This window comes from Syngnathoides biaculeatus, chromosome 16, assembly GCF_019802595.1.
Source record: "Syngnathoides biaculeatus isolate LvHL_M chromosome 16, ASM1980259v1, whole genome shotgun sequence".
Lineage (NCBI taxonomy): Eukaryota > Metazoa > Chordata > Actinopteri > Syngnathiformes > Syngnathidae > Syngnathoides > Syngnathoides biaculeatus.
The window spans coordinates 3,134,928-3,162,500 of NC_084655.1; the positions used below are offsets into that span (position 1 = coordinate 3,134,928).

The 27,573-nt window shown below is 41.8% G+C and overlaps 1 protein-coding gene across 6 annotated transcripts in view; it reads left to right on the forward strand.

Annotated features, from left to right (window-relative positions):
* Positions 1–1,792, forward strand: part of wipi1 (WD repeat domain, phosphoinositide interacting 1) — a 56,546-nt gene extending 54,754 nt beyond the window's left edge. For 2 of the 6 annotated variants that reach the window (XM_061845916.1, XM_061845917.1), the window contains exons 12-13: positions 540–640; positions 1,070–1,792. In XM_061845916.1, the coding sequence (XP_061701900.1) occupies positions 540–640; positions 1,070–1,120 (152 nt within the window). In that variant the 3' untranslated portion in view covers positions 1,121–1,792. Of the gene's footprint in view, positions 1–4; positions 188–539; positions 668–1,069 lie in introns of those variants that run through there. The other 4 variants (XR_009798769.1, XR_009798768.1, XR_009798770.1 and 1 more) reach the window with 4 other exon arrangements.
* Positions 1,793–27,573: the final 25,781 nt, after the last annotated feature.

The window sequence follows — 27,573 nt, forward strand, 5'->3', positions numbered from 1 at the left end:
TCAGGGGTCACCACACCGAGAGGCAACCTATCCATTTTGGTGACTGGCAGTGGCTAGAAATTGGTGAACACACCTGGACTCAAACCCCTCTTGTCTTTTCAAGGCAGCAGCATATACCAGTACTCCTGACCACTCATTAATAAATATGTTGGAAGGAACTTTGCACATGAAATTAATATCAATTCAGGTACTTTTCAACAAATTTGAATATGATTTAAAAAAAAAAATAATTAATTGTAGTACAGATACATTCAAGATTCATGAAATATTTGGGGAAATGCTTTTCAGAGGGCAAATCCCTGCAGTGTCTTCACATTTGCATATGAAATTAATTATCGATACTTGGTATATCACAATGAATTAGAATACACTAGAAAAGTCCATTTATTTCAGTAGTGATTAATTATATAGATTGGAAAAACAAATATTGGACACATGGAAAAAAGCTTTTCAAAGACCAAATCCCTGCCAAACGTATTTTAAAAAAAAAAAAAAAAAGGTTACTGAAGTCTGTTTCCTTAATTTGTTCTCCAATCCAGGCTATTCTGAAGATGCTGGAGAAAAGAATGGGGATGTAATTCCAGAACACGAGTTTGCCGCTGGACCCGTGTGTCTGGATGATGAGAACGAGTTTCCTCCTGTGAGCATCCAGAAGTGCTAACTAAGCAAGCTCCTATAATAGTAAAATTGGTAACATTGTACTTTGTAAAACTGACAATAATGCACTTATTTAGTATATTTTCTACAACCAATAGTTTCAACAATACAAAAAATAAAAATAGAGTGGAAATTGTATAAAAAGATAAAATAAGACACAAGATCTAGGATTCCAATGTTGGATACTATATTATTCTTGTCACACAAGTGTAAAATGGAGTTTACATTTTCAACAGATAATCCTTTGAGTTTTTTATTTTTTTGCCACTTCAGGGCATTTTTTTAGGGAATTTTAGTCAAATTTTGGGTAATCCAAGATTAGTAGTTCTACTTGTTTTACTGTAAAATTTGCCGTTTATATTTTGGACGTGGGGGAGACAAAACTAACAAGTGTGTTCATGTGTTTTGGTAGATTAGTTGGTGCCGCAATGAGACCAGAGTTTCCCAGGGGAGGCGCATGTGAGGTGGTAGAGGGTCACGCACAAGATCCAGCAGGCGAGATGAGCAGGAACACAATTTTTATGGTGCCAACTTTATCTTCTCTATCAGTGAGGACTTAAATAGACACTTAAAATTATCATTGATGTGGGAAGTAAGGCACTAACAGTTTAGAACATTTACAACAGAGTAGTAGTTACAGAAACACTTGGATGATTGTCTTCCAGAAAAACACCATAACGCTATACATCCAACCGATTTAATCAAAGTGGCATCAAGCTTTTCCACATTTTCTCAAAATATCAACTGTGAGATTGGATGATGTTTCTTTTTTTTGACAATAGCAATTTAAAAGGAAATCAGGGACTTTATGCTTAACTATTTTAGGAATATTTGAGGTGCATGCTGGCACAACAATATAACCATAATTTGCAAATGTTTATTAATGGACAGATATTTTATTAAGGTGCATTATTGTAGCAAAATGTTTTTGCTTAATATCGTTAGTTCATATTCATGATAACTTAATTTAATGTTTTTATTTTACTCTGTTGACATACTGTGTTGGTGTCCTCAATACAGATCTGGAAATGTCTTGTACTGTGTTATTTGTGACTATTATCATTTATATAACAAAGCAAAGAATTTTGCTGATTGCACAAGACCAAAACAAATAAACAAGCTAAGTATTGTATAACTTGTGAATGGGGTTATTTATTTTTTACGTCACTTTTTTATACTATTTAAAGTGTTCTGAAAACAGCTAGACTTGTTTAAACGTAGATAAGCAAGGTCAGTCAAAAGTCCAATGTCAAAAGATTTATATCTTATGTAAAAGTGTTAACCTTTGTAATATTGTGTAAATGTGTTAAGATGTCAGCAAATGTATACAGTGGCTTGTGAAAGTATTTGACCCTCTTGAAGTTTTAAACATTTTGCCAAATTTCAGGCTTTAAACATAAAGATAGAAAATTTTAATTTCTTGTCAAGAATCAACAAGTAGGACACAATCGTTCAGTGGAATGACATTTATTGGATATTTTAAACTTTTTTAACAAATAAAAACCTGAAAAGTGGGGCGTGCAATATTATTCGACCCCCTTGCATTAATACTGTGTAACGCCACCTTTTGCTGCAATTACAGTTGCAAGTCACTTGGGGTATGTTTATCAGGTTTGCACATCGAGAGACTTTCTTGAAAGAAATTCTTGCCCATTCTTCCTGGCAAAACAGCTTGAGCTCAGTGAGATTGGATGGAGAGCGTTTGTGAACAGCAGTCTTCAGATCTGCCCACAGATTCTCAGTTGGATTCATGTCTGGACTTTTACTTGGCCATTCTAACACCTGGATATGTTTATTTGTGAACCATTCCATTGTAGAATTGGCTTTATGTTTTGGATCATTGTCCTGTTCAAAGATAAATCTCCGTCCCAGTCTCAGGTCTTTTGCAGACTCCAACAGGTTGTCTTCCAGAAAAGAGTATTTGACTCCATTTATCTTCCCATCAATCGTAACCATCTTCCCTGTCACTGCTGAAGAAAAGCAGGCCCAAACTATGAGGCTGCCACCAACATGTTTGACAGTGGGGATGGTGTATTCAGGTTGATGCGCTTTGTTGCTTTTACGCCCAACATATCGTTTTTTGCATTAATGCAGCCCTATGGGGGCACAAACCAGTGCAATCTGTAGGCCGGTCCCAAGCCCGGATAAACGCAGAGGGTTGCGTCAGGAAGGGCATCCGGCGTAAAAACTGTGCCAAACAAATATGAGCATTCATCTAAAGAATCCCATACCGGATGGGTCGTGGCCCGGGTTAACAACGCCCGCCCCCGGCACTGCTAACCTGCAGGGCGTCGGTGGAAATTCAGCTACTGTGGGTCGAAGACAAAGAAGAGGAGGAAACCGGATCCAGCGTCAGAAGAAAAAGCGAGAGAGTTGTGATTGGTGCAGATTGTAATGGACATATTGGTAAAGGAAACAGGGGCGATGAAGAAGTGATGGGTAATCCAGGAAAGGAACTTTGAAGGGCAGATGGTGGTGGACTTTGCAAAAAGGATGGAGATGGCTGTAGTGAACACTTATTTCCAGAAGAGGGAGGAACATATAGTGACCTACAAGAGCGGAGGTAGAACCACGCAGGTAGATTATATTTTGTGCAGACGATGTAATCTGAAGGAGGTTACTGACTGTAAAGTAGTGGTAGGGGAGAGTGTAGCTCGACAGCATAGGATGGTAGTATGTAGGATGATTCTGGTGGTGGGTAGGAAGATTAAGAAGACAAAGGTAGAGCAGAGAACCATGTGGTGGAAGCTGAGAAAGGAAGAATGTTGTGCGGCCTTCCGGAAAGAGGTGAGACAGGCTCTCGATGGACAACCGAAGCTCCCGGAAGACTGGACGACGACAGCCAAGGTGATCAGAGAGACAGGCAGGAGAGTACTTGGTGTGTCATCTGGTAGGAAAGGGGAGAAGGAGACTTGGTGGTGGAACCCCACAATACAGGGAGTCATACAAGGAAAGAGATTAGCGAAGAAGAAGTGGGATACTGAGAGGACTGAGGAGAGGCGTAAGGAGTACATCGAGATGCGACGTAGGGCAAAGGTAGAGGTGGCAAAGGCTAAACAAGAGGCATATGAAGACATGTACACCAGGTTGGACACGAAAGAAGGAGAAAAGGATCTCTACAGGTTGGCCAGACAGAGGGATAGAGATGGGAAGGATGTGCAGAAGGTTAGGGTGATTAAGGATAGAGATGGAAATGTGTTGACTGGTGCCGGTAGTGTGCTAAATAGATGGAAAGAATACTTTGAGAAGTTGATGAATGGAGAAAATGAGAGAGAAGGAAGAGTTGAAGAGGCAAGAGTGAAGGACCAGGAAGTGGAAATGATTACTAAGGGGGAAGTCAGAAAGGCACTACAGAGGATGAAAAATGGAAAGGCAGTTGGTCCTGATGACATACCGGTAGAGGTATGGAAGCAATTTGGAGAGATGGCTGTGGAGTTTTTGACCAACTTATTCAACAGAATACTAGCGGGCGAAAAGATGCCTGAAGAATGGAGGAAAAGTGTTCTAGTTCCCATTTTTAAGAACAAAGGGGATGTTCAGAGCTGTGGGAACTATAGAGGAATAAAGTTGATGAGCCACACAAGGAAGTTATAGGAAAGAGTAGTGGAGGCTAGACTCAGGACAGAAGTAAGTATCTGCGAGCAAGAGTATGGTTTCATGCCTAGAAAGAGTACCACAGATGCATTATTTGCCTTGAGGATGCTCGTGGAAAAGTACAGAGAAGGTCAGAAGGAGCTACATTGTGTCTTTGTGGATCTAGAGAAAGCCTATGACAGAGTACCAAGAGAGGAACTGTGGTACTGCATGCGTAAGTCTGGTGTGGCAGAGAAGTATGTTAAAATAGTACAGGACATGTATGATGGCAGCAGAACAATGGTGAGGTGTGCCTTAGGTGTGACAGAGGAATTTAAGGTGGAGGTGGGACTGCATCAGGGATCAGCTCTGAGCCCCTTCCTGTTTGCAGTGGTAATGGATAGGCTGACAGATGAGGTTAGACTGGAATCCCCTTGGACCATGATGTTCACAGATGATATTGTGATATGCAGTGAAAGCAGGGAGCATGCAGAGGAACAATTAGAAAGATGGAGACATGCACTGGAAAGGAGAGGAATGAAGATTAGCCGAAGTAAAACAGAATATATGTGCGTGAATGAGAAAAGTAGAGGGGGAAGAGTGAGGCTACAGGGAGAAGAGATAGCGAGGGTGGACGACTTCAAATACTTGGGGTCAACAATACAGAGCAATGGAGAGTGTGGTCAGGAAGTGAAGAAACGGGTCCAAGCAGGTTGGAACAGCTGGCGAAAGGTGTCTGGTGTGTTATGTGACAGAAGAGTGTCTGCTAGGATGAAGGGCAAAGTTTACAAAACAGTGGTGAGGCCGGCCATGATGTACGGATTAGAGACGGTGGCACTGAAGAAACAACAGGAAGCAGAACTGGAGGTGGGAGAAATGAAGATGTTGAGGTTCTTGCTCTGAGTGACCAGGTTGGATAGGATTATAAATGAGCTCATTCGAGGGACAGCCAAAGCTGGATGTTTTGGAGACAAGATTCGAGAGAGCAGACGTCGATGGTTTGGACATGTTCAGAGGCGAGAGAGTGAGTATATTGGTAGAAGGATGCTGAGGATGGAGCTCCCAGGCAAAAGAGCGAGAGGAAGACCAAAGAGAAGGTTTATGGATGTGGTGAGGGAAGACATGAGGGCAGTTGGGGTTAGAGAGGAAGATGCAGGAGATAAGCTAAGATGGCAAAAGATGACACGCTGTGGCGACCCCTAACGGGACAAGCCGAAAGGAAAAGAAGAATATCGTTTTGCATTGTGGCCAAAAAGTTTGATTTTCGTTTCATCTGACATTTTATGGATATCTTTGAGAAATGGCTTTCTTCTTGCCACTCTACCATAAAGGCCAGATTTGTGCAGTGTATGACTGATAGTTGTCCAACAGACAGACTCAGCAGTGGCGCAGCTGTAAACCCTTGGCCTAACAGTTCTACGGACCCAGGTTCAATCCCGGCCCCACCTGTGTGGAGTTTGCATGTTCTCTCCGTGCCTGTGTTGTTTTTCTCTGGGCACTCCCACATCCCAAAAATATGCATTCATTGGACACTCTAAATTGCCCCTAGGTGTGATTGTGAGTGCAACTGTTGTCTATCTCCATGTGACTGGTTGGCAACCAGTTAAACCTGTAAGGTGTACCCTGCCACCTGCCCGATGACTGCTCACCCTCGTGAGGATAAACAGCTCGGAAAATGGATGGATGGATTAGATATGACTGTTGAAGGTCAGGTCAGAATCTCTCGGAACACTAAGGTTTCGGACTTGGTCTTTGGTTTTTCAAGATAGTGAGTCCAGGTATTTATGAACAGCAATCCTTTTTTCTTTATTGCCAAAAACAATTATGTTTTATTCTGGTTGAGTTGAAGGAAATTTTGGCTCATCTAGTTATTTATCTGCTTTCGACAGTGGCACAACACCTCAACTGAACTATAGTCATCTGGAGACAATGCTAAATATAACTCTGTGTCATCTGCATCGCTATGATGGTCAAAATTAAGTTCTGTAAAATTTGACCGAAGGGTAACTTAAACAGGCTGAACAGGAGGGGTCCAAGAACAGACAATTGAGGGACCTCATTTTAAGAACCGTTCCATTTTGTCCTACCCACATTTCCAGCGTGTTTAGCATTATCAAAAGCTGCACTGAGCTCAAACAAGACCAAAATTGACTCCTTTCCCGAGTCAGTATTCAATATATAATTTAGCACTTTGACCACAGTAGATTGTGTATTGTGAGGAGTTCAGAAACTGGATTGAAATTTGCTTTGAGATGACAGGTCTAAGATAGATGCGACCTTGAGTGTGCGTTGGACTCTTGATGTGTTGAGGGAGGTCAAATGTGTCTAGTATGGCAAAGAGTTCCTTGGATTATATTTCCATGTTGTTGGTGGAGTTGGCTTCCGTTTTCCGAACTGGTGACAACAAATTGAAGAGGCTCTGTCCTGCACGACCGTTCAATAACTAAATCCTGCTGAATTTGGACTGAATGTTGTGAGTACTCGACGTGGGATGCCCCTGGTGACGAATTCAGTGGACTAAAATCATCATCTGTATAATCTTAGTACCCAAATTGGAGCCGTATGCGTTTGTGTTGAAGTTGCGCAGCCTAGCCTAGCCTAGCTCGAGAGCATCGAGCAACGTATGTAATCAAATATCCGCGGAGGAGGTAAACATCCAATAGTGAGTACTTACGCGACCTGCAAAACCTACATTTCATTACTTAGTATTTAATTACTTCTACCAATTTAAATGTGTCTATAGGCCCAGACCACCTTAGCTTAGCTGCCTAACAACAAGTAGTGTTTGCGATCAAACAGTGCTGTTGAAGAAGCATCGAACGTGTTTTAACCTTATAACGTGTACGACCTAATACAATGGGTATAAGGGATGTGAGGACTTACAGGAAATTTAACAAGTCTTATGTTGGTACCTAAATACAAGCCGTATCGTTCATGGAGAAGCTGCTCGGCCCAAGTTTAGCTTAGCGCGCTAACAACCTTACCTAATCCCTTACATCCACCTATCCTTTAAATCGTCATATCCATTATATTTTCACACAGGTTGTATGTGACTTGTGTACCTTATGTGCTGACTGTGTTTATTTGATAGCGTTTATCTGACTTAAACTTTAACATAGATTAAGTAGTATGTAAATTGTGCATTTTATGTGGTGACTTTGTATATGTGATTGCTTTTATCTGACTTTAACTTTACCATAGACTAGGTAGTGTGTAAATTGTGCATCTTATTTGCTGACTTTGTATATTTGATTGCTTGCTTTTGTCTATCTGCAGCCCGAAGGGGTGCACAATTCCTGTGCATCTTGTAGGCCGGTCCCATGCGCGGATAAATGCAGAGGGTTGCAGCAGTAAGGGCATCTGGCGTAAAACTGTGCCAAACATATATGAGCGTTCATCAAATGACTTCCATAACTGATAGGTCGTGGCCCGGACTAACTACGCCCGCCCCCGGCACTATTAATTTGCAAGGCGTAGTTAGGTAGTAATGTAGGTCAAAGACAAAAAAGAGGAGGAAGCAACTTAGCAGAAGAAGAAGCATGCACAGTCCCTACAACTGTGTGTAGGGACTTTGAATGTTGGGACTATGACAAGAAAAGCTCAGGAGTTAGTTGACATGAAGATTAGGAGAAAGGTTGATGTATTGTGCATCCAAGAGAGCAAGTGAAAAGGGAGTAAGGCTAGATGTTTAGGTGCAGGGTTTAAATTATTTTGCCATGGAGTAAATGGGAAGAGAAATGGAGTAGGGGTTATTTTAAAAGAAGACCTGGCTAAGAATGTCTTGGGGGTGAAGAGAGTATCAGATCGAGTGATGAGGCTGAAATTTAAAATTGAGGGTATTGTGTAAAATGTGATTAGCGGAGATGCCCCACAGGTTGTATGTGACCTCGAGTTGAAAGACAAATTCTGGAAGGAACAAGACGAAGTAGACCTGAGCATCCGAGAGAGAGCGAGAGTTGCGATTGGTGCAGATTTCAATGGACATGTTGGTGAAGGAAACGGGCGATGAAGAAGTGATGGGTAAGTACGGTATTCAGCAAAGGAACTTTGAGGGGCAAATGGTGGTGGACTTCGTAAAAAGAATGGAACTGGCAGTGGTGTACACTTATTTCCAGAAGAGAGTGGAACATAGAGTTGGTGGTGGAACCCCAAAATACAGGAAGTCACCCAAGGAAAGAGATTAGTGGAGAAGAAGTGGGACATGGAGAGGACTGAGGAGAGGCGAAAGGAATATATTGAGATCGGGCAAAAATAGGTGTCGAAGGCTAAACAAGAGGCTACGAAAGAAGGAGAAAAGGTCTCTTCAGTAAATCTCTACAGGTTGGCCAGACAGAGAAATTGAGATGGGAAGGATGTGCAGCAAGTAAAGGTGATTAAGGATAGCGATGGAAATATGTTGACTGGTGCCAGTACTGTGCTAAGTAAATGGGAAGAGTACTTTGAGAAGTTAATGAATGAAGCGAATGGGAGAGAAGTTAGAGTCGAAGAGGCAAGTGTGAATGACCAGGAAGTGGCAATGATTAGTAAGGGGGAAGTTAGAAAGGCACAGAGCAGAATGAAAAATGGAAAAACAGTTGGTCCTTATGACTACCAGTGGAGGTATGGAAGCAATTTGGAGAGGTGGCTGTGAAGTTTTTGACCAATTTATTCAATAGAATACTACCAGTAAAGAAGATGCCAGAAGAATGGCGGAAAAGTGTCTTCGTCCCCAATTTTAAGAACAAAGGCGATGTTCAGAGCTGTGGAAACTATAGAGGAATAAAGATGATGAACCACACAATGAAGTAATGGGAAATAGTAGTGGAGCCTAGACTCAGGACAGAAGTATCTGTGAGCAACAGTATGGTTTCATGCCTACAGAGAGTACCACAGGTGCATTATTTGCCAATGAGGATGCTCGTGGAAAAGTACAGACAAGGTCAGATGGAGCTACATTGTGCCTTTGTAGACTTAGAGAAAGCCTATGACAGAGTATCGAGAGAGGAACTGTGGTACTGCATGCGCAAGTCTGGTGTGGTAGAGAAATATGTTAGAATAGTACAGGGCATGTATGAGGGTAGCAGAAGAGCAGTGAGGTGTGCCGTTGGTGTGTCAGAAGAATTTAAGGTGGAGATGGGACTGCATCAGGGATCAGCGCTGAGCCCCTTCCTATTTGTGGTAGTAATGGATAGGCTGACCGATGAAGTTAGACTGGATTCCCCTTGGACCAAGATGTTCGCAGATGAAATTGTGATCTGCAGTGAAAGCAGGGAGCAGGCGGAGGAACAATTAGAAAGATAGAGGCATCCACTGGAAAGGAGAGGAATGAAGATTAGCCGAAGTGAAACAGAATATATGTGCATGCATGGGACGGGCAGAGGAGGAGGAGGAGGCGTGAAGCTCCAGAGAGAAGAGATAGCGAGTGTGGATGACTTCAAATACTTGGGGTCAACAATAGAGAGCAAAGGAGAGTGTGGTAAAGAAGTGAAGAAATGGGTCCAAGTGGGGTGGAACAGTTGGCAGAAGGTGTCTGGTGTTCTATGTGACAGAAGAGCCTTCACGAGGATGAAGGGCAAAGTTTATAAAACAGTGGTGAGGCCAGCCATAGTATACGAATTTGAGACGGTGGCACTGAAGAAACAACAGGAAGCAGAATTGCAGGTAGCAGAATTGAAGACGCTGAGGTTCTCGCTGGGAGTGAACAGGTTGGATAGGATTAGAAACAAGCTCATTAGGGACAGTCAAAGTTGAATGTTTTGGAGACAAGGTAAGAGAGAGCAGACTTGGATGGATGGTTTGGACATCTTCAGAGACGAGAGAGTGAGTATGTTGGTAGAAGGGTGCTGAGGATAGAGCTAGCCAGCCAAAAGAGCGAGAGGGAGACCAAAGAAAAGGTTGATGGATGTTGTGAGGGAGGACATGTGGACAGTGGGCGTTAGAGAAGAAGATGCACGAGATAGGCTTAGATTGAAAAAGATGACACACTGTGGCGACCCCCAACGGGACAAGCCGAAAGGAAAAGAAGAAGAAGATTTACATGTTGTTGTCAACATGAATGATAAAGTCTCCTGTTATGACAAAATAGTTGTCATCAGTACAGATAATTGACACCAGTTCTGAAAAATCTTCCATAAATTTTCCATTATGTCTTGGAGGTCTATAAATGATAACAACAATCTTTGGGTCACCTTTAACTAAAAAACAGATCTTCAAAGGATCCTAAATCACCCAGTATAATTTCTTTACACTGAACAGCAATACCACCTTATTTCTGTATTTGACACTTGTTCATAAAATTTGAATTTGCTCATTCAAAATGCTACTACAGCTACTTTCGTTTAATGTTTTATTTTGCAAATCCATATTATAAATTGTAATGGTGTCATTTATCAACATTGATTTACTACAGTAACCTTAGATCAAAAAGAGCTCATCTATAAGAGATAACTGGAGACAATGGTTTGAAAGTTTCACATTTTATCCTCACTCAAGTTTAAAGTTCTCATGTTTGATCTCTTTGTTGTCAAATGCCTTTAAATCATGTAAAGCACATTGAGTTACCCGGTGTATGAAATGCGCCATACAAATAAATTTGCTTTGCTTTGCTTTACTTTTTTATGCCATATCTGTTTGACGAACTTTCTGTCCCTGGTAATTACAGGGATGAAAAATGCCTGATCTCCATAAGGGTCTGACTTATTCTTGAAAGATTCTTTCTTGGTGGAGAAGGGGCCTTTCGCATCTCAATGGGCAGTGGTTTCAGGCGAGGGGGGATGGAAGGACGACCTTGGCGTTGTGTGACCTGGAGTCCAACATTGACAATAGTCTTCACCCTATCCGTAGATCTAATATTGCATTTAGGGTACTTTTTCGTTGGGCTTACCTCCAATGGGGCAGGGATAGGTGAGGAAAATTTAAATTGCTGGCTTATCTCATTTGTCATCTGCTCCTCCGATTGTGAGGATGACCCTAATGAGTTGGTCTGCCCCTTGTCTCACCTTATCTCTTGTCCTCTGTTTGGGAACAACTTCATCATTTTGTTTTGCAGTTGTGTACAAATGACTACCATTTTCGTTTTGGGTCGTTGAAAGACATACACGACACGACAGCTGTATCACCAACTATTATAATTTGGGGTCCCAATTTTTTCTTGTATGATTCAGTTTCATACCTTTCAGTGATGGTGGGGGATGATAATTCTTGACCTGGGTCTTGTAAAAGTGGCTCAAATGTATTTGTAAGTCTAATGTCAATGTTTTGCATGCATGCTCACTGGGGGTTGAGGTGGCCTACAGCACACGCCAGCCAGATTCCTCGGTAATCCACTGCTGTTGTGACCTCCTGTCTCGATGTCCCGCATCTTTGGTCTTTGCTCCCAATGAATTTCAAGGAGAATTGTTGGATAATTTGTTATTAATTTCTACAGTACACATGTCCACGTTGTTGAGCTAAGTGGCTATTTTTTGGCACACCTCTGCTCACCATTTTCAAACAACGGTTTCATTTCCCCACTATCCATTCACATCCACATACACTTCAAGACAATGAAGCTTTGTTTCGAGAATTGACACCATCTGCAGTAGTCCATTATCAACCTCAATTGAAAAGAGATGCATCTTGACAGCTAATCTTCTGCTAACACGAGGCCTGTGTTAATTTGCATATAGCACTCACGTAATGGTGAGAGGGTATTGGAAAAAATTTGCAATATGGCAACAACCTTAAATAATTAGCTCATCCAGCCGTGAAGGAGTCCCGTTCAGTAATTCCAAAATGCGTTAAGTTGAATGAGCACAGGAAACCGTCCCAAAAAGTGCTCAAAGATGCACAAACATTCCTATGTAGGTGGATAAGTGTTATATTTGGCAATCGATTTTAGTTTCAGATCAAGAGAACCTGGGTTAAGGACCGGTGAGCTCACCAAAACTTTCCATGTTCCGCCGCCTGTCACACAATCCCAAAAAAACGTGATGAAGTTGAACTAGCACAAGAAACAGCCCAAAAAGTCCACAAGGATACACATTCAGGTCAGAAGATGAATGCAATATATATTATATCGATCTAGCGTAGGCAGGTACGTAGCCGGATGTTTAAGGACCCCCACCCTTCCCCATTCTCGAAAACAACGCTACTCCCATCTCAAACATTCAAAATTAAAAAAAAGACTCAAAATATGAAAAGGAGGATAAGAATAAAAGGTAAAGATGTAATTAGAGGAGAAAAACTGAGTTATCTTCACGACTCATGCAGTCGTGCGACTGGAATGACGTCTGACATTGAAAAAAAATTGGAAAAGTGTCACTAATTTCAACCCTTTTTCCACCATGAATGTGACCTAAATCCTGTACAACTCAATTGAAATATAAACTGTGATAATGTGGTTGCCCAAGTGTGTGCCCACAAACTGAAATGTGGCTGTTCAAATTAACCAATGACATTCAAATTCTGTTATGTAAGTCTTGAATTAACACCAAATACATTTAATTGGTTTTAATGGTCTTTTCCTTTCATTTTGTTGTTTACTGTAAAAGGTCAGACGTTTTAGCGCTATCACCGAACACAAAGGAAACTGAACTGTGTGCATTGGAAATGTCAGTGTGTGTGTGTGTGTGTGTGTGGTGTGTGTGTGTGTGTGTGTGTGTGTATCTACAAAGAATTTATTTTAATTTGGTATGCATTAAAACAGGTGCCTTTGTGAAAGGGTAAACAACATGCACAACATAAAGTTATGATCTCCGATACACTTGCCTTGCGGGGTGTTCCAGATGATTATGACCAATCCATGCTCCATCTGCTGCGACCAATTGTGTCACCTGGAAATGGATGTGTCATTTGTAATTTGTAGAAATACACAATTACAACAAAATATTTTGTTAGTAATAATGTGGATTTTCCTCATCACACACACAACCGTCCATGCATCCATTTTCTGAGCCACTTATCCTCACAAGTTTTACAGGAGAGCCTATCTCAGCTATCGTCGGGGAGGAGTCGGGGTACACCCTGGACTGGTTGCCAGCCAATCGCAGAGCACATGGAGACAGACTCACAATCACACCTAGTGGCAGTTTAGAGTCACCAATTCATGCATGTTTTGGGGATGTGGGAGGAGACCGGAGTATCCAGAAAAAACCCACGCCGGAATGGCGAGAACATGAAAACTCCACACAGGCGGGGCCGGGAATTGAACCCCGGTCCTCAAAACTGTGAGGCCAACACTATACAGCTCCCTCACCGTGCCACTCACATACCAGTCACTTTTTTAAATTATTAATGATTAGTCTTGTTAATGAAGAGGCCCCGTAGCTCAGTGGTTCGAGCACTGGTTTGGTAAACCAGGGGTTGTGGGTTCGTATCCCACTGGGGCCTCCACTCCCTGAGAAGGGTTGCGTCAGGAAGGGCATCCGGCGTAAAAATTGTGCCAAACATATATGTACGTTCATCTGAGATGGCATACTGTGGCGACCCCGAAAGGGACAAGCCGAAAGTAACCTCCAGTCAGCGATTGTTCAAGCTATCAACTAGCACGTACTTGCTCATTCAGGAGGGTGTGGTTCTTTGCTATTGCTGGTAGAATCAGATGCTGTCCAATAATCAGGATACTCCGGTCTCCTCCCACATCACTTGCTGATTCTCATTCTCATCATTGTCTGAATCATCAGCAGGATCATGTGAAATGGAGGGTTAGGGTTACAGGGTTACCTTTGTGAAGAACGCAGCGCAGTGGAACTCGAAGCTCTTGTTAGTGGTGGTGCACTTCTTTCCCATCATGTACTGTTTTTTTTTTTTTTGGGGGGGGGGGTCGTCTAATCTTCGTCAATGATCATGATTTCCTCCCAAAATTCTCAATTGTGAATTGTCTTTGTTTTTCCATATTTTTCACTTTCCATAATTTAATTTTTAAATGCTCCTCCCATTCTTTTTCCTCATATCTTTTTCTGCATGTCCTTCCTGGACTAATCAAACGCACTTCTCCCATATAGTGTCATTTTTTTGTGCATTAAAGGTCCAAATCCTTTGGTAAGGAGTTATGTCAACACCTTCTGTTGTATATGGCACAAAATAGAAAAAAAAGATGGAGGTGCACATGGTTACAGCGGCTTATGGCTCTCCCTTTCAGTGTTTGCACTTGTGGTTTTTCTTTGTTTTTCTGGTAACATTGCTCATGTACACTTCGGCACTATACTTCTACAGCCTCTAGGAACTTTTAGCCTTAGCATGCTGACACAAAATAAGTTTAATGCAACTTTCATTACAAACAACATTCCAGACAAGATCGCTCCATCCTTCCATCCATCCATCCATTCTCCGGTTCTTCAGGTCACAGGGGAAGTAGCTTCAGCAGGGATACCCAGACTTCGTGTTCCCCGCCACTTCCTCCAGCTCTTCCGGAAGGATCCCAAGGCATTCCCAGACCAGCCGAGAGACATAGTCTCTCCAGCGTGTCCTTGGTCGTACCCAGGGTCTCTTTCCGATGGGACATGCCCGGAACACCTCACCAGGGAGGCATCTGGGAGGCACTCGGATCAGATGCCCCAGCCACATCATCTGGCTCCTCTCAAAACGGAAGAGCAGCGGCTTAACACTGAGACCCTCCCGGATGACCGAGCTTCTCACCCTGTCTATGGGAGAGCCCGGACACCCTGCGAAGGAAACTCATTTCAACCACTTTTATATGGGATCTTGTTCTTTCGGTCACAACCGACACTTTGTGCCCATAGATGAGGGTAGGAACAAAAGAAGAAAATAAGTATTTGAACACCTTGCTATATTGCAAGTTCTCCCACTTAGAAATCATGGAGGGGTCTGAAATTTTCATCGTAGGTACGTGTCCACCGTGAGAGAGACCATCTAAAAAGAAAAATCCAGAAATCACAATGTATGATTTTTTTTTTAACAATTTATTTGTGTGACACAGCTGCAAATACTTATAGTATTTGAACACCTGAGAAAACCAATGTTAATATTTGGTACAGGAGCCTTTGTTTGCAATTACAGAGGTCAAACGTTTACTGTAGTTGTTCACCAGGTTTGCACACACTGGAGAGGGGATTTTGGCTGCATTCCTCCACACAGATGATCTCCAGATCAGACAGGTTTCTGGACTGTCGCTGAGAAACACGGAGTTTCAGCTCCCTCCAAAGATTTTCTATTGGGTTTAGGTCTGGAGACTGGCTAAGCCACGCCAGAACCTTGATATGCTTTTTGTGGAGCCACTCCTTGGTTTTCCTGGCTGTGCGCTTCGGGTCATTGTCATCTTGAAAGACCCAGCCATGACCCAACTTCAATGCTCTGACTAAGGGGAAAAAGGTTGTTCCCCAAAATCTCACAATACCTGGGCGCGGTCATCCCCTCCTTAATACAGTGCAGTCATCCTGTCTCATGTGTAGAAAAATACCCCCAAAGCATGATGCTACCACCCCCATGCTTCACAGTAGGGATGGTGTTCTTGGAACTCATCATCCGTCTTCCTCCAAACACGGTTAGTGGAATTATGACCAAAAAGTTCAATTTTGGTCTCATCTGACCACAAAACCTTCTCCCATGACTCCTCTGTATCATCCAAATGGTCATTGGCAAACTTAAGAAGGGTCTTGACATGTGCTGGTATAAGCAGGGGAACCTTCCGTGCCATGCATGATTTCAAACCGTGACAGTCACCTTGGAACTGGCGGTCCCAGCTCTTTTCAGGTCATTGACCAATCCTGTTGTGTAGCCCCGGGCTGATTCTTCACCTTTCTAAGGATCACTGAAATCCCACAAGGTGATATCTTTCATGGGGCTACACTCCGATTGAGATTGACCTTCATGTTTAGCTTCTTCCATTTTCTAATGATTGCTCCAACAATGGACCTTTTTTCACAAAGATGCTTGGCAATTTCTCCGTAGTACTTTCCAGCCATGTGGAGTTGTACAATTTTGTCTCTGGTGTCTTTGGTCAACTCTTTGGTCTTGGCCATGTTACAAGTTTGAGTCTTACTGATTGTATGGGTGAACAGGGGTCTTTATGCAGCTAACGACCTCACACAGGTGCATCTGACACATAAAAAATAAATTGTTTAAAAAAATCATACATTGTGATTCCTGGATTTAACTTTTTAGATTATCTCTCTCACAGTGGACATGCACCTACGATGAAAATTTCAGACACCTCCATGATTTCTAAGTGGGAGAACATGCAATATAGCAGGGTCTTCAAATACTTATTTTCTTCACTGTACGTGTAGTTACCATCATGCGCTCTCTCTCCTGCTGAACATCATTAATGAACAGCGGCGAGCCCACCCCAAAGCCATTCACATCATAGCTGGGGACTTTATCGAAACTAATCTAAAGGCTGTCGTCCCGAAGTTTGACCAGCATGTTAAATAGCCAACAAGAGGTGGAAGCGCTTTAGACAATGGATGTTCAATGCGTCAATCACAACAGACTGAAGCCAGTTGTGGTTGATCAACTGGCTGTGTTACAAAAAAAAGAAGTGTGCACAATACATCGATCGCATTGCGTTGATTGACTGACAGTCAGTTTGACCAATCCTGGTCTTTTCTGACATGTCAATGTGCAAGTGCACAGAAAGCCATAATCTAGCAATCTGGTAAATTGGCCCATTTCTGTCTTTTGCATTTTTCACAGCCGTTGCGGTGACAACAGTGGCCGGGCTGATCTCGAAGGGAGACTAAGCAGTCTACAGAGAGAAGGTCCAGAAGCTCACAACCTGGTGTTCAAACAACAATCTGGCATTGAACACTAAAAAGACAAAAGAGATCACTATGGACTTCAGGAGAAACAGAACTGAACTGCCTCCACTCTTCATCCACAGTGAGTGTGTGGAGAGTCAACACATTCAGGTTCCTGGGATTCCTGATCTCTAAAGACATCTCCTGGATGAACAACATCTCAGGAGTCATGAAGAATGTTCAACACCGCCCCCACTTCCTGAGAGTCTTCAAAAAGAAACAGCCTGGACACAAAGTTGTGGCTGGCATTTTGCCGCTTATCCATTGAGGGAGTCTCTGTCTGCATTTGGTCAACTGTCTTGTGTCAACCGTCGAGACCTCGAAGTTCTTGGGAATTACAGTCTCAGAGGACCTGAAGTGGGAGACGAACATCAACTTCATCCTCAAAAAAGCCCAGAAAAGGATGTACTTCTTGTGGCTTCTGAGGAAGCACAGCCTGTCACAAGAGCTGCTGAGACAGTTCTACACAACAGTCATCCAATCAGTATTATATACCTCCATCAGTCTGGTTTGGGGCCGCCACATAAAAGTACAAACTGCGACGGACAATCAAAACTGCCGAACAGATTGTCAGCACCACTCTACCCACTATTGAGGACTTGCACACAACGCAAACTAGGTCCAGAACAGGCAATAAAATCATTAAATTCTTGATCAGCGAACCTACTATTTTCTGCCTTCTGCCATGGTCCACCTTTGAACTGCTCCCTTTGCACAATTGTCATTGCACTGGTCTATAATGGGAACCGCAAATGGGTAATGGGATATAATACAAGTTTAACACAATGTGGGACGTTGACACACTTATCTTTTACCTGTTCTATATGAAGAAGATTTTACATTTTGCACGACTCTTTATCAGGAATTGTTCCTATAAGCAGAAATGTCTCCTGTTCTTTTTGTTGCTTTGTTGTTCTTTGTTCTGAATGTCGTACCAGGCAGCAGCACCGACATTTTACACACTTGGCCAGTAAAGCTGATTCCGATTTCGGTTATGATTTTGAGATTTTAACTGAGGCAAACAGAGCAAAACAACAAAGGATATTCAAACTCAACTGTTTGAGCTCCTGCCATCTGGAAGGTGGTATAGATGCACAAAAGGACCAACAGATTGAGAAATATTTTCCAAGAGCCATCACCACCCTGAATACTCATTTTTCGTCAAGCGTGCTATTAATCAATATATGAGGGCATACTGATTTCAATATTCCATTTTACATCACTATTTTTATTTATTTTTACCTTGAAAATTTTTAGGCAAATACAGAAGATGCTCACCTATCTCACACAATGTATAGGGGCAATACATGACATTCTATTCTATTCTGTTCTATTGTAAACGAGATGTTAAAACATGAAAAGCTACATTTTTGGGATAATATTTTTTTTAAGGACGTACATCTGCATCTTTATATTGAATAAGAATTTTAGAGCTTCAACACGTCCCAAGTTTGGGAAATGAATACACTAATTGTGGAAGCTTTCTTGATTTAATTCTTTCTCATTCTTCTTTGATGTATAGCTTCAGCTGTTCAACATTCCGGGGTCTCCATTGTCGTATTTTACTCATTTTGTGCCACACATTTTCAATGGGAGAGAGGCCTAGACTGCAGGCAGGCCACTCTAGTACCCACTCTTTTACTATGAAGCCACGCTGTTGCAACATGGGTTTGACGTGGTCTTGCTTAATTAGCCAGGCCTTCTTTGAAACAAACATCACTTGGATGGCAGCACATTTCTCCAAAACCTGTATGGACCTTAATGTTACAGATGTGTAAGTTACCCATCCCATTCGCAGTAACCCGGGCCCATTCCATCACGGATGCTGGCTTTTGAACTTTGCACCCAATGCAGTCCAAATGGTTCTTTTTCTCTTCGGCCCAGAGAACACGACATCCACAATTTCCAAAAACAATTTGAAATATGGACTCTTCGGACCACAAAACACTTTTCCACTTTGGGTGATAAACATCTTTTGCTCTGTAGAGGAGTTTTGAGTTTAACTTACTTTCGGCCTTCCCTCTTACATGCATTGATTTCTCCAGATTCTCAGAACCTTTTGATGATATTATGGTCCATATACAGTATGACGAAATCCCTTAATTTCTTGCAATTTTACGTTGAGAGATGTTATCCTTAAACTGTGACTATTTACTCATGCACTAAAGAGGTGAACTTTCCCCCATCTTTGCTTGGAATGACTGAGCAATTCAGGGAAGCTCTTTTTATGCGCAATCATGGCACCCACTTGTTCCCAGTTAGCCCGCTCACCTGTGGGGTATTCCAAACAGCAATCCTCAACTTTCTCAGCCGTTTTTGCAACCCGTCACAGATTTTTGGAACATGTTGCAAACATAATTTTAAATTACATTAAGATTATCAGTTTAAGATTATCAGTTTAAATATTCTATATCTTGTCTTTGTAGTGTATTTAATTAAATATAGGGTGAAGATGATTTCCAAATCATGTTTAAGAATCATCGTTGTCATGATCCTTCAATATCATCAATCATTGCCGAGATGCCCCTTCAAGAGGTTCCAGACCTCAGCAGCTTCAAACCTCTGTATGTTGTTCAGCAGTGGACTTTTAGGATCTGCCCATTTAAAAACAGAAACCTTCATTAACAAGCCTTTGTCTAAAAATTTGGAGAAAATTGTTCTTTTAATCTGCAAGTGTAGCATCGCTGATTGTGTGTAATGGTTCACTTGCTTGACTACCCTGGAGGCAGTCTGGGTTCAAATCCCATTGAGAGATGCATGGAATGTGAGTCTAAAAGGTTGTTTGTCTCCATATATGTATGCCTGCACTGTGATTGGTGCATAGTCCAGAGTGGTGTCCCCCTTCCACCTGAAATAGGCTCCACAGAGGGCGCCATGGTGGAACAGCTGGTAAACTGTTGGCCTCACAGTTCTAAGGTCCCGGGTTCAATCCCGGACCTGCCTGTGTGGAGTTTGCATGTTCTCCCCTTGCCTGCGTTGGTTTCCTCCAGGCACTTCGGTTTCCTCCCACATGCCAAAAACATGCAACATTAATTGGACACTCTAAATTGCCCCTCGGCGTGATTGTGAGTGTGGCTGTTTGTCCCAATGTGCCCTGCGATTGGTTGCCAACCAGTTCAGGGTGTACCTCCTCCCCGTTGACAGCTGGGATAGGCTCCAGCACTCCCCGCGACCCTCGTGAGGATAAGCGGTGAAGAAAATGGATGGATGGATATCGTATAATCAGCCACTAGGTGAAAGTATCACATTGCAAACGTCCTTCCATCATGTGCTGCTCTGCAGTACCGCTTCTGTATCCTCTCTCTCTCCCCCCTCCCGTCACTATTTGCAGGACTTTTTTCCAATTCATGTTGTCGCCACTGGTGTATAAATCATACCTGTTCCTCACCAGCGTATTGCAGTTACTACCAGCGGTACCACTGCCCATTAATGTACATAAGCAATTCTATTCCTTCTCCTCTTGTTAACCCTCGTGTCTTTGTTCCCAGCATTCCCCTGTGTTCATGATCCGCATCATTCTTGCCACCAAGCTAGCCACTTGTCCTCTTCGCTGCCTGCCACCTGTCCACACCACCGCCTGGCAAACATTTCGAAACACCTCCATAACTGTTCTTAAAGGAACTTTTCAGCATATTACATCTGCTACCACCTTCTCTTGGATCCAGCTCCTCACCATACATGATAGAATACCTGAGCCATCATGGACCTCGCAACCCCAGAGGCAACGATGATTGCACTCAACCTCAAAGGCACCTGTATAGGACAGCAAAAACAGACTTTCCAAGAACTCGTGGAATCCTTACACTCCCTCACACAACAAGTATCCCTCTTTTCTGGCAAGATGCAATCCGAATTTACTACTAAGTATTCATTAGGAGCCCGCTGCTTCCGAGCCACCCCACTTCGCATACAAAGAACCTCACGTCCCATCGCCCGAGCCCTATTCCGGGGATTTATGTGCATGTAGCCAGTTTATTCTCATATGCTCACTCGTTTTCATCATACAGCCCTAGTTATCGATCCTAGATAGTGTTATACACATGACATGAAGATGATATCTTACAGTTTAGAAACCTCTGCCCAGGTTCCCATGGGAACACACCAAGTAATCCTCCCCTGACCACCTCCATAACTGCTCTTAAATAAACTGTTCATCATATTACATCTGCCTCCACCTGCTCTTGAGTCCAGCTCCTCACTATACGTGACACCTTGTCCATTCCACATGTATAAGGCGCGTGTTTTTCTAAGGTGAATTTTACATTATTTTTGTTATTACTAAGTTCTTATTCTTGTATCACTGTTTAAAATGTTGTTATGCTACTTAAAATATTGTCTGAACTGAACAGGTTTTATGACGGCAACAGTTTGACCTGGACTAAAGTGATTCACTGTACATTATTTCCTGTGGGAAATTTTGGTTTGAAATTAGAACAACAAAGTCACAGAAAGTATTCAGATTTCCATTGTGTCATTTTTACAAGATGGAAAACAAGATATAGTAGTAACTACTGTATCAATCTTGCTTATGACATTTCATCCACAATTAAGTCCAATAGTTCGCTACTTTTATGACTTGCATGCTCTTTTCTTAACTATATAGATTACAGTTAAGGGCCGATGGTCCCCCAATGGAAAGCATTTCAGTTATCAGCATGTTCTTGTTATTGCATTATGCAACATAGGAGTTCAGTCGAACATCGTGACAAACTAACCTAACACATCAAGGAGAGACATGAAGGCAAAAAAAACCCACTAATGATAAAGCAAATACCTAAATCACTAACAAAGGAAAGCCATAACATAAAGGGACCTGATGCCATCAATGGCGTATTATCTTACTAAAACTAATATATTACTAAAAACTGCACTGCATTTCACATAAACAGCTCAGTTATGACATAACAAAGCACATGAATTATAGGAGATTAAACTCAATGAACTTTGATTATGCAATAGGAGTTACTTTACACTCCTCTGACACAGCAATATACTGCACATGAATGCAGTGATATGCAGTGGTTCATGGCTAGTGCAGCTCAAATATAACATTTAGATATACAAATTTATGAAAAAGAGCTGTATTTGCTAATAAATTACCAGCCATACATTGACAAATGTTTTTTTTATTAAGTAGTTTTCTTTTTATGCACATATTTGGCCATAAATAACATTATTTCTGATGAGTTAGAGCGTATTAGCATTGCAATTTTTCAGTTTTAAGGCTACTTATTCAATTACTCAGTTGTGCAAACTGAATTTTAGGCATATAGCAAACTATTAGATATTGTATTTATTTGAAATGATTTTATTATTCTGCGATTGGCTGGGAACCAGTTCAGTGTGTACCCTGCCTCCTGTCCGTTCGAGGCTGGGATAGGCTCCAGCACTCCCATGACTCTTGTGAGGATAAGCGGCTAAAAAAATGGATGGACTGATTTTATTATAATGCAACTTAATGTAGTCCATTTTCTATACAATGTAACACAATATTCTTTAGATGATAGAAAAACAAAAATAAAAGACATCTTAAAATCTAATTGCAAGAAAAGTTGTTTAAAAGTGGAATTGCTCTAAAATACTCAAGTCATGTACATTAAAAAAGAAGAGTTATTAATCTGGACTTAAAACATTGACACTGACTGACTTCCCTTCTGTTGTCAACTTATTCCATTTGTGTGCGTCACAACTGCAAAATGCCACTTCATTGTTTGCTTTGGATTATGTGCTCCACTATTTGACCAGAGTCTGTAGATCTCAGAGCCCTGTTAGGTTTTTAGTCAATCAATGTTCTTTTCACATATTCAAGGTCTTAACCATATGGTGCTTTATAAACCAATCGCAAAATTTTCATTTTTTTAAGATGAATGGAAAGGAATGTAGGGACTTTACAGTTGGAATACTGTATGTCCAGGCCTCTTTTTTTCTGGTCAGAACCTGAGCTTCGGCATTTTGAAAGAGCTGCAGCTGTTTGATGTTCTTTTTGGGGATGACAGTCAGAAGACCATCACAGTAGTCAAGTCTGCTTGGATTAAATAAATAAATAAAGGCACAGATAGGGGTCTCCCAGTCTGCTTGACAAATGCAAACTTTCACTCTGGAGGTGTTTTTCAGTTGGTCGAAGGCTGTTTTTGTAATTTCATATGACTGTTGAATGTCAGGTTGGAATCACTACAACAACATTTTGAACATGTTCTTTGTTTTTTTTTAAAGAGAGTGACTTGAGGTTTTTAATAATTTTTCTTGCCGAGCAAAACACCTCATTGGAACTGTGGGCTTTAGAGGCAATGCTATATACAACTTTGTCTCATCTACGTTGGTACAGCTGCAATAGTCAACAATGAAGGCTCTTGCAGAATTGAAGCCAAGGTTAGCATATATAGGTTGAATTGGAAAGGACCTGGAACTGACCCCATTAATGAGAGTGAGAGTTTCCAGAAGTTATAAAATGACTCCTTCCTTCCACATAGGATTAAAATCATTTTTAAGGACTTACATTTAATCCTATCCACATTTCCAACCTGTTAAGTAGTATATTGCAATCCACCATATCAAACCTCTCATTGACATCATTTAGCACTAAGATACGATCTTATTCTGTACTGTGTTGAGTTTGGAAACCTGATTTAAAATTGTCAAAAAGTAAATTTAAGTTCAAGTAATCACTGGGGGTATTAAAAAACAGAATTTCCGCAATCTTGGGTATAGTTTGTGAACATGCAAGGTGGGGGGGTTTGAGCATGGAAGCATCCAGCTAACTTTTTTTTCAGAATTAGCTTAATGGCAACTATATTGAGAAGTTTAGGAAACTAGCCTAAAGCAATTCATTATTTTCTATATAAAATGGCGCAAATTAAGCAATAGTTTTGAAAAAATTCAGATGGTATAAAGTCAGGGCAGCACGGTGGTACAGCTGTAAAGTGTTGGCCTCACAGTTCTGAGGACCGGGTTTCAATCCCGGCCCTACCTGTGTGGAGTTTGCATGTTCTCTAGGTGCCTGTGTTTTGGTAAAATCTTTTTCTGACACCATAACCAAGGAGACAATCTAGGCTTTCTGTATTTTTATAACAAAAGAAAGGAAAATCTTTGCAAAGAGAGGAAAAGGTACAAGTCTCAGGAGTTGTCACCCCTTACACTAAAGATCAGACTATAAAAGTCCTTTGGTTATATGAAAGAGAGACATAAAGAGAAAACAAGACAGTTATCTCTGTCCAGCTGTATACACATGGAGCCAGTAAAAACAACATAACATGAGGAACAGCTTGACCGGGAGAACTAGAACCCATAACAGGATAAAACCTGTTAAAGTTGAAGGTAGAGCTAATAGAACTAATATTCGGTATAGATGCAAAACATAAACCGCCAAACAGTTTCCCCCCTTTTGATTAATCCAACCTAATCAATCAGTAAACCCTACCAATTAAAATAATCAAAACACTAAAAACAAAGCCAATTAAGCACTAAATATTCTTTTTTTTTTAATCATTGGCTTTTCCCGTTAGGGGTTGCCACAGCGTGTCATCTTGTTCATGACGCCGGTCTGCCTCCCAGCGCACTCAGCCTGTTGACTAAGCGTCCCCTATCCGAGTGGGCTCTATCTTTTTGTCCTCTCCTACCTTGCCATCTGCACCACCCATGTGTTATGATTATCCTCCATGCCTGACCCATTCACCACCACATGTTTTGCTAGACTTAGATTTTTCTGATTTTGAGGAGGACCTGGACTTATATAACCACCTGCCCGATTCTGACTCGGATACTGATTTTGGTTTTTCCCACCCTATTTTTAGTCCCAGTGAATTTGTTTCACCTCCCTCCGTTTCCTGCCCTCTTGTGCCTAAGCCCAAGTCCTCTTCCTCTGACCATTTCTGGGGCACCCATTTGTCCATCCATCCAGGGCCCCCACGTGGTGGTCAGAGGAGGCACCAAGCAAGCAAAATCCGCCCATCAGTCAACTCATTCTATATCAGCCATGTTTACCAGTTCACCCTCACAAGTCCCTGTGCACTCTGCCACCCTCGTATCCATGCCTGCCAAGCCTGGTTGGCAGCAGGCTGAGGACGAACCTGATGACCCACAGTCGCCTCTTGCTTCTGTCTCGGCGGCGACCGATCCATAGCCGCCTCTTGCTCATGTTGCGGCGGCGTCAGACGCCCAGCCACCTCCCGCTCATGTCGCTGCGGCGTCAGACGCCCAGCCACCTCTTGCTCATGTAACTGCAGCGTCAGACAGTCGAACCCCAGCCGCCTCTCGCCCACGCCTTGGCGGCCCTCAACCCCGAGCCTACTCTCATTCAGGTCTCGGTGGCACCTGATCCACAACTGCCTCTCGCTAATGTTTCAGCGGCACCTGAACCCCAGCCGCGTCTCACTCATGTCTTGGCAGCACCTAGTGACGGACCGCCACCTCTTGCTCTTGTCAGGGCATCGCCTGACCTCCACCTGCCTCTCCACCACACCTCGGTCGAACTTGATCCCGACCCGCCTCTCAACCATCGACCCTGAGCCACCCCTCGACCCCAAGCCGCTTCTCAACCATGCCTCGGTGGGGCTCGACCAGCGTCATTAGAATTTGGGAAATCAACAGTTTACCTTATATTTTGCACTAATAATGTTAGCTAGTTGTTGGATTGGTAGAATCTTTATTTGTAAATCTTAATAGTACAAAAGTCAATTATAGCTCAATAGATTAATTAATCAGATGTAAAAAAGATATCGCTGCTTCTTTTTTTTATACACTAAAAAGTTTAGATAGTTGAATTGGTGTTTTATGTTTTACAAGTGGATATTTAAATATTGTTAAAAAAAATAGATATCCTAGATTCTTTAAACGAGATATTTCTTTGACTTCTCCAGAAACGTGTCTAATGAAACTTATTTTGCAAAATGTGTCCATATGATGCTGTTGTTGTTGGGTTTTTTTCTTTCAATGACCGGTGGACAGTGAAGTGTCTTTCCATTGAAGCAAGCAACATCAGGAGCCGTTTTTCGTCCCACGCAAAAGCTCTGTTGTAACAGTGTCTGTGTCACATTGTCAGACTTGAGTCATGTTTTTGGGGAAATAAGCTTCAAAGTAGGTAACGCTTTATGTATGGTAAATCGACTTCACACGTCATGAATGATTGACTCACATCCGGCTTGCAAAAGCGCACATCTGAAACCGGCAGGCGCCGGTTTGTTGCTGGCCATCTCGAGCAAACCAGTGATCCAAAAAAAATTTAAAAAAATAGACTGGATGGCACGTACACGTCGAGCAGTATGTCGATTAGTTGAAGATATTTGGCCGCCATTTTGGTATTCCCAACACGTGTGGAGGACATGCCTTAGAGGTTGGATTACGGTGAGGTTTTTCTCAAAATTTGGCATGTAGAATTAAAACTGGTCGTGTGAGCTTGACATTTTTTCAGATCTGGTAATATGACGGATTTTTAATTCAACTTGCAAAGCAAAGCATTTTTCTGTAGTGCATTTCATACACGAGGTAACTCAATATGCTTTACTCTGTTAAAGGCATTTGAAAACAAAGAGATAAAACATTTAAAACGGGATGGAAACAATAATGACAAAAAAATATTTAACAAAGACAATTAAAACCACATACAGTGCAAGTAAAATGATCAAAAGTGAATATATTCTAAAAAACATGAGAAAAAAGAAAAACATTTTCAACCTACTTGAGATGAAAGCATATATATATATATATATATATATATATATATATATATATATATATATATTATATATATATATATATATATATATATATATATATATATATATATGGGCACTTACCTGTATGCTAACATGGAAAATGAAAGGCAGTGGAATATGCTTTTATATCAACGAGGAATGGTGCAACGTTAGAAACGTTACAGAGCTCAGCACACACTGCAGAATTTTTCGTTAGCTACAACAACCTAACTATAAAAAATAATATTGAACTAACCATTTACGGAGTGTCTTGCATGGACGTCAAAAGAATACAAATTTCAAATAGTACCCAAAGCAATGTTTTGGCCTGACCGAAAGTTGAAGCCAAATTACCACGTGAAAGTGGTCTGTGCGCAGTCTGGTTTTTATGCTACGTCATTGAGCAAACCTGTTTCGTTCATAGACCCAAGAGCCGACGTCGAGAGGGTTGGCCCGTGCAAACGCACCATGTTGAATGTGTCTGATCTGCCAATAAACTATCCATACATGCATTTTTTGAGCCACTTATCCTCACGATAGAGAGCTGTCATTGGATAGGAGTCAGGGTAAACCCTGAACTAGTTTCCCCCCAATTGCAGGGCACATAGAGACAAACAGACGCACTCACAATCATAATCACACCTACGGGCAATTTAGAGTGTCCAAATAATGCATGTTTTGAGCATATGAGAGGAAACCAGTGTTCCCAGAGAAAACCCACGCAGGCACAGGAGAACATGCAAAATCCACACAGGTGGGGCCAGGATTTGAACCACAGTCCTCAGAACTGAGAGGCCAATGCTGTACAGCTGCCGCTACCCGTAAACTCATGCAAGTCAATACAGTGAACTTCATAAAGTGTCAAAAAATTGAACTTAAATGATCTTGGGAATTTGCTGCAATATAACAAAGAATGAAAACTTCGTGGGGTTCTGTCT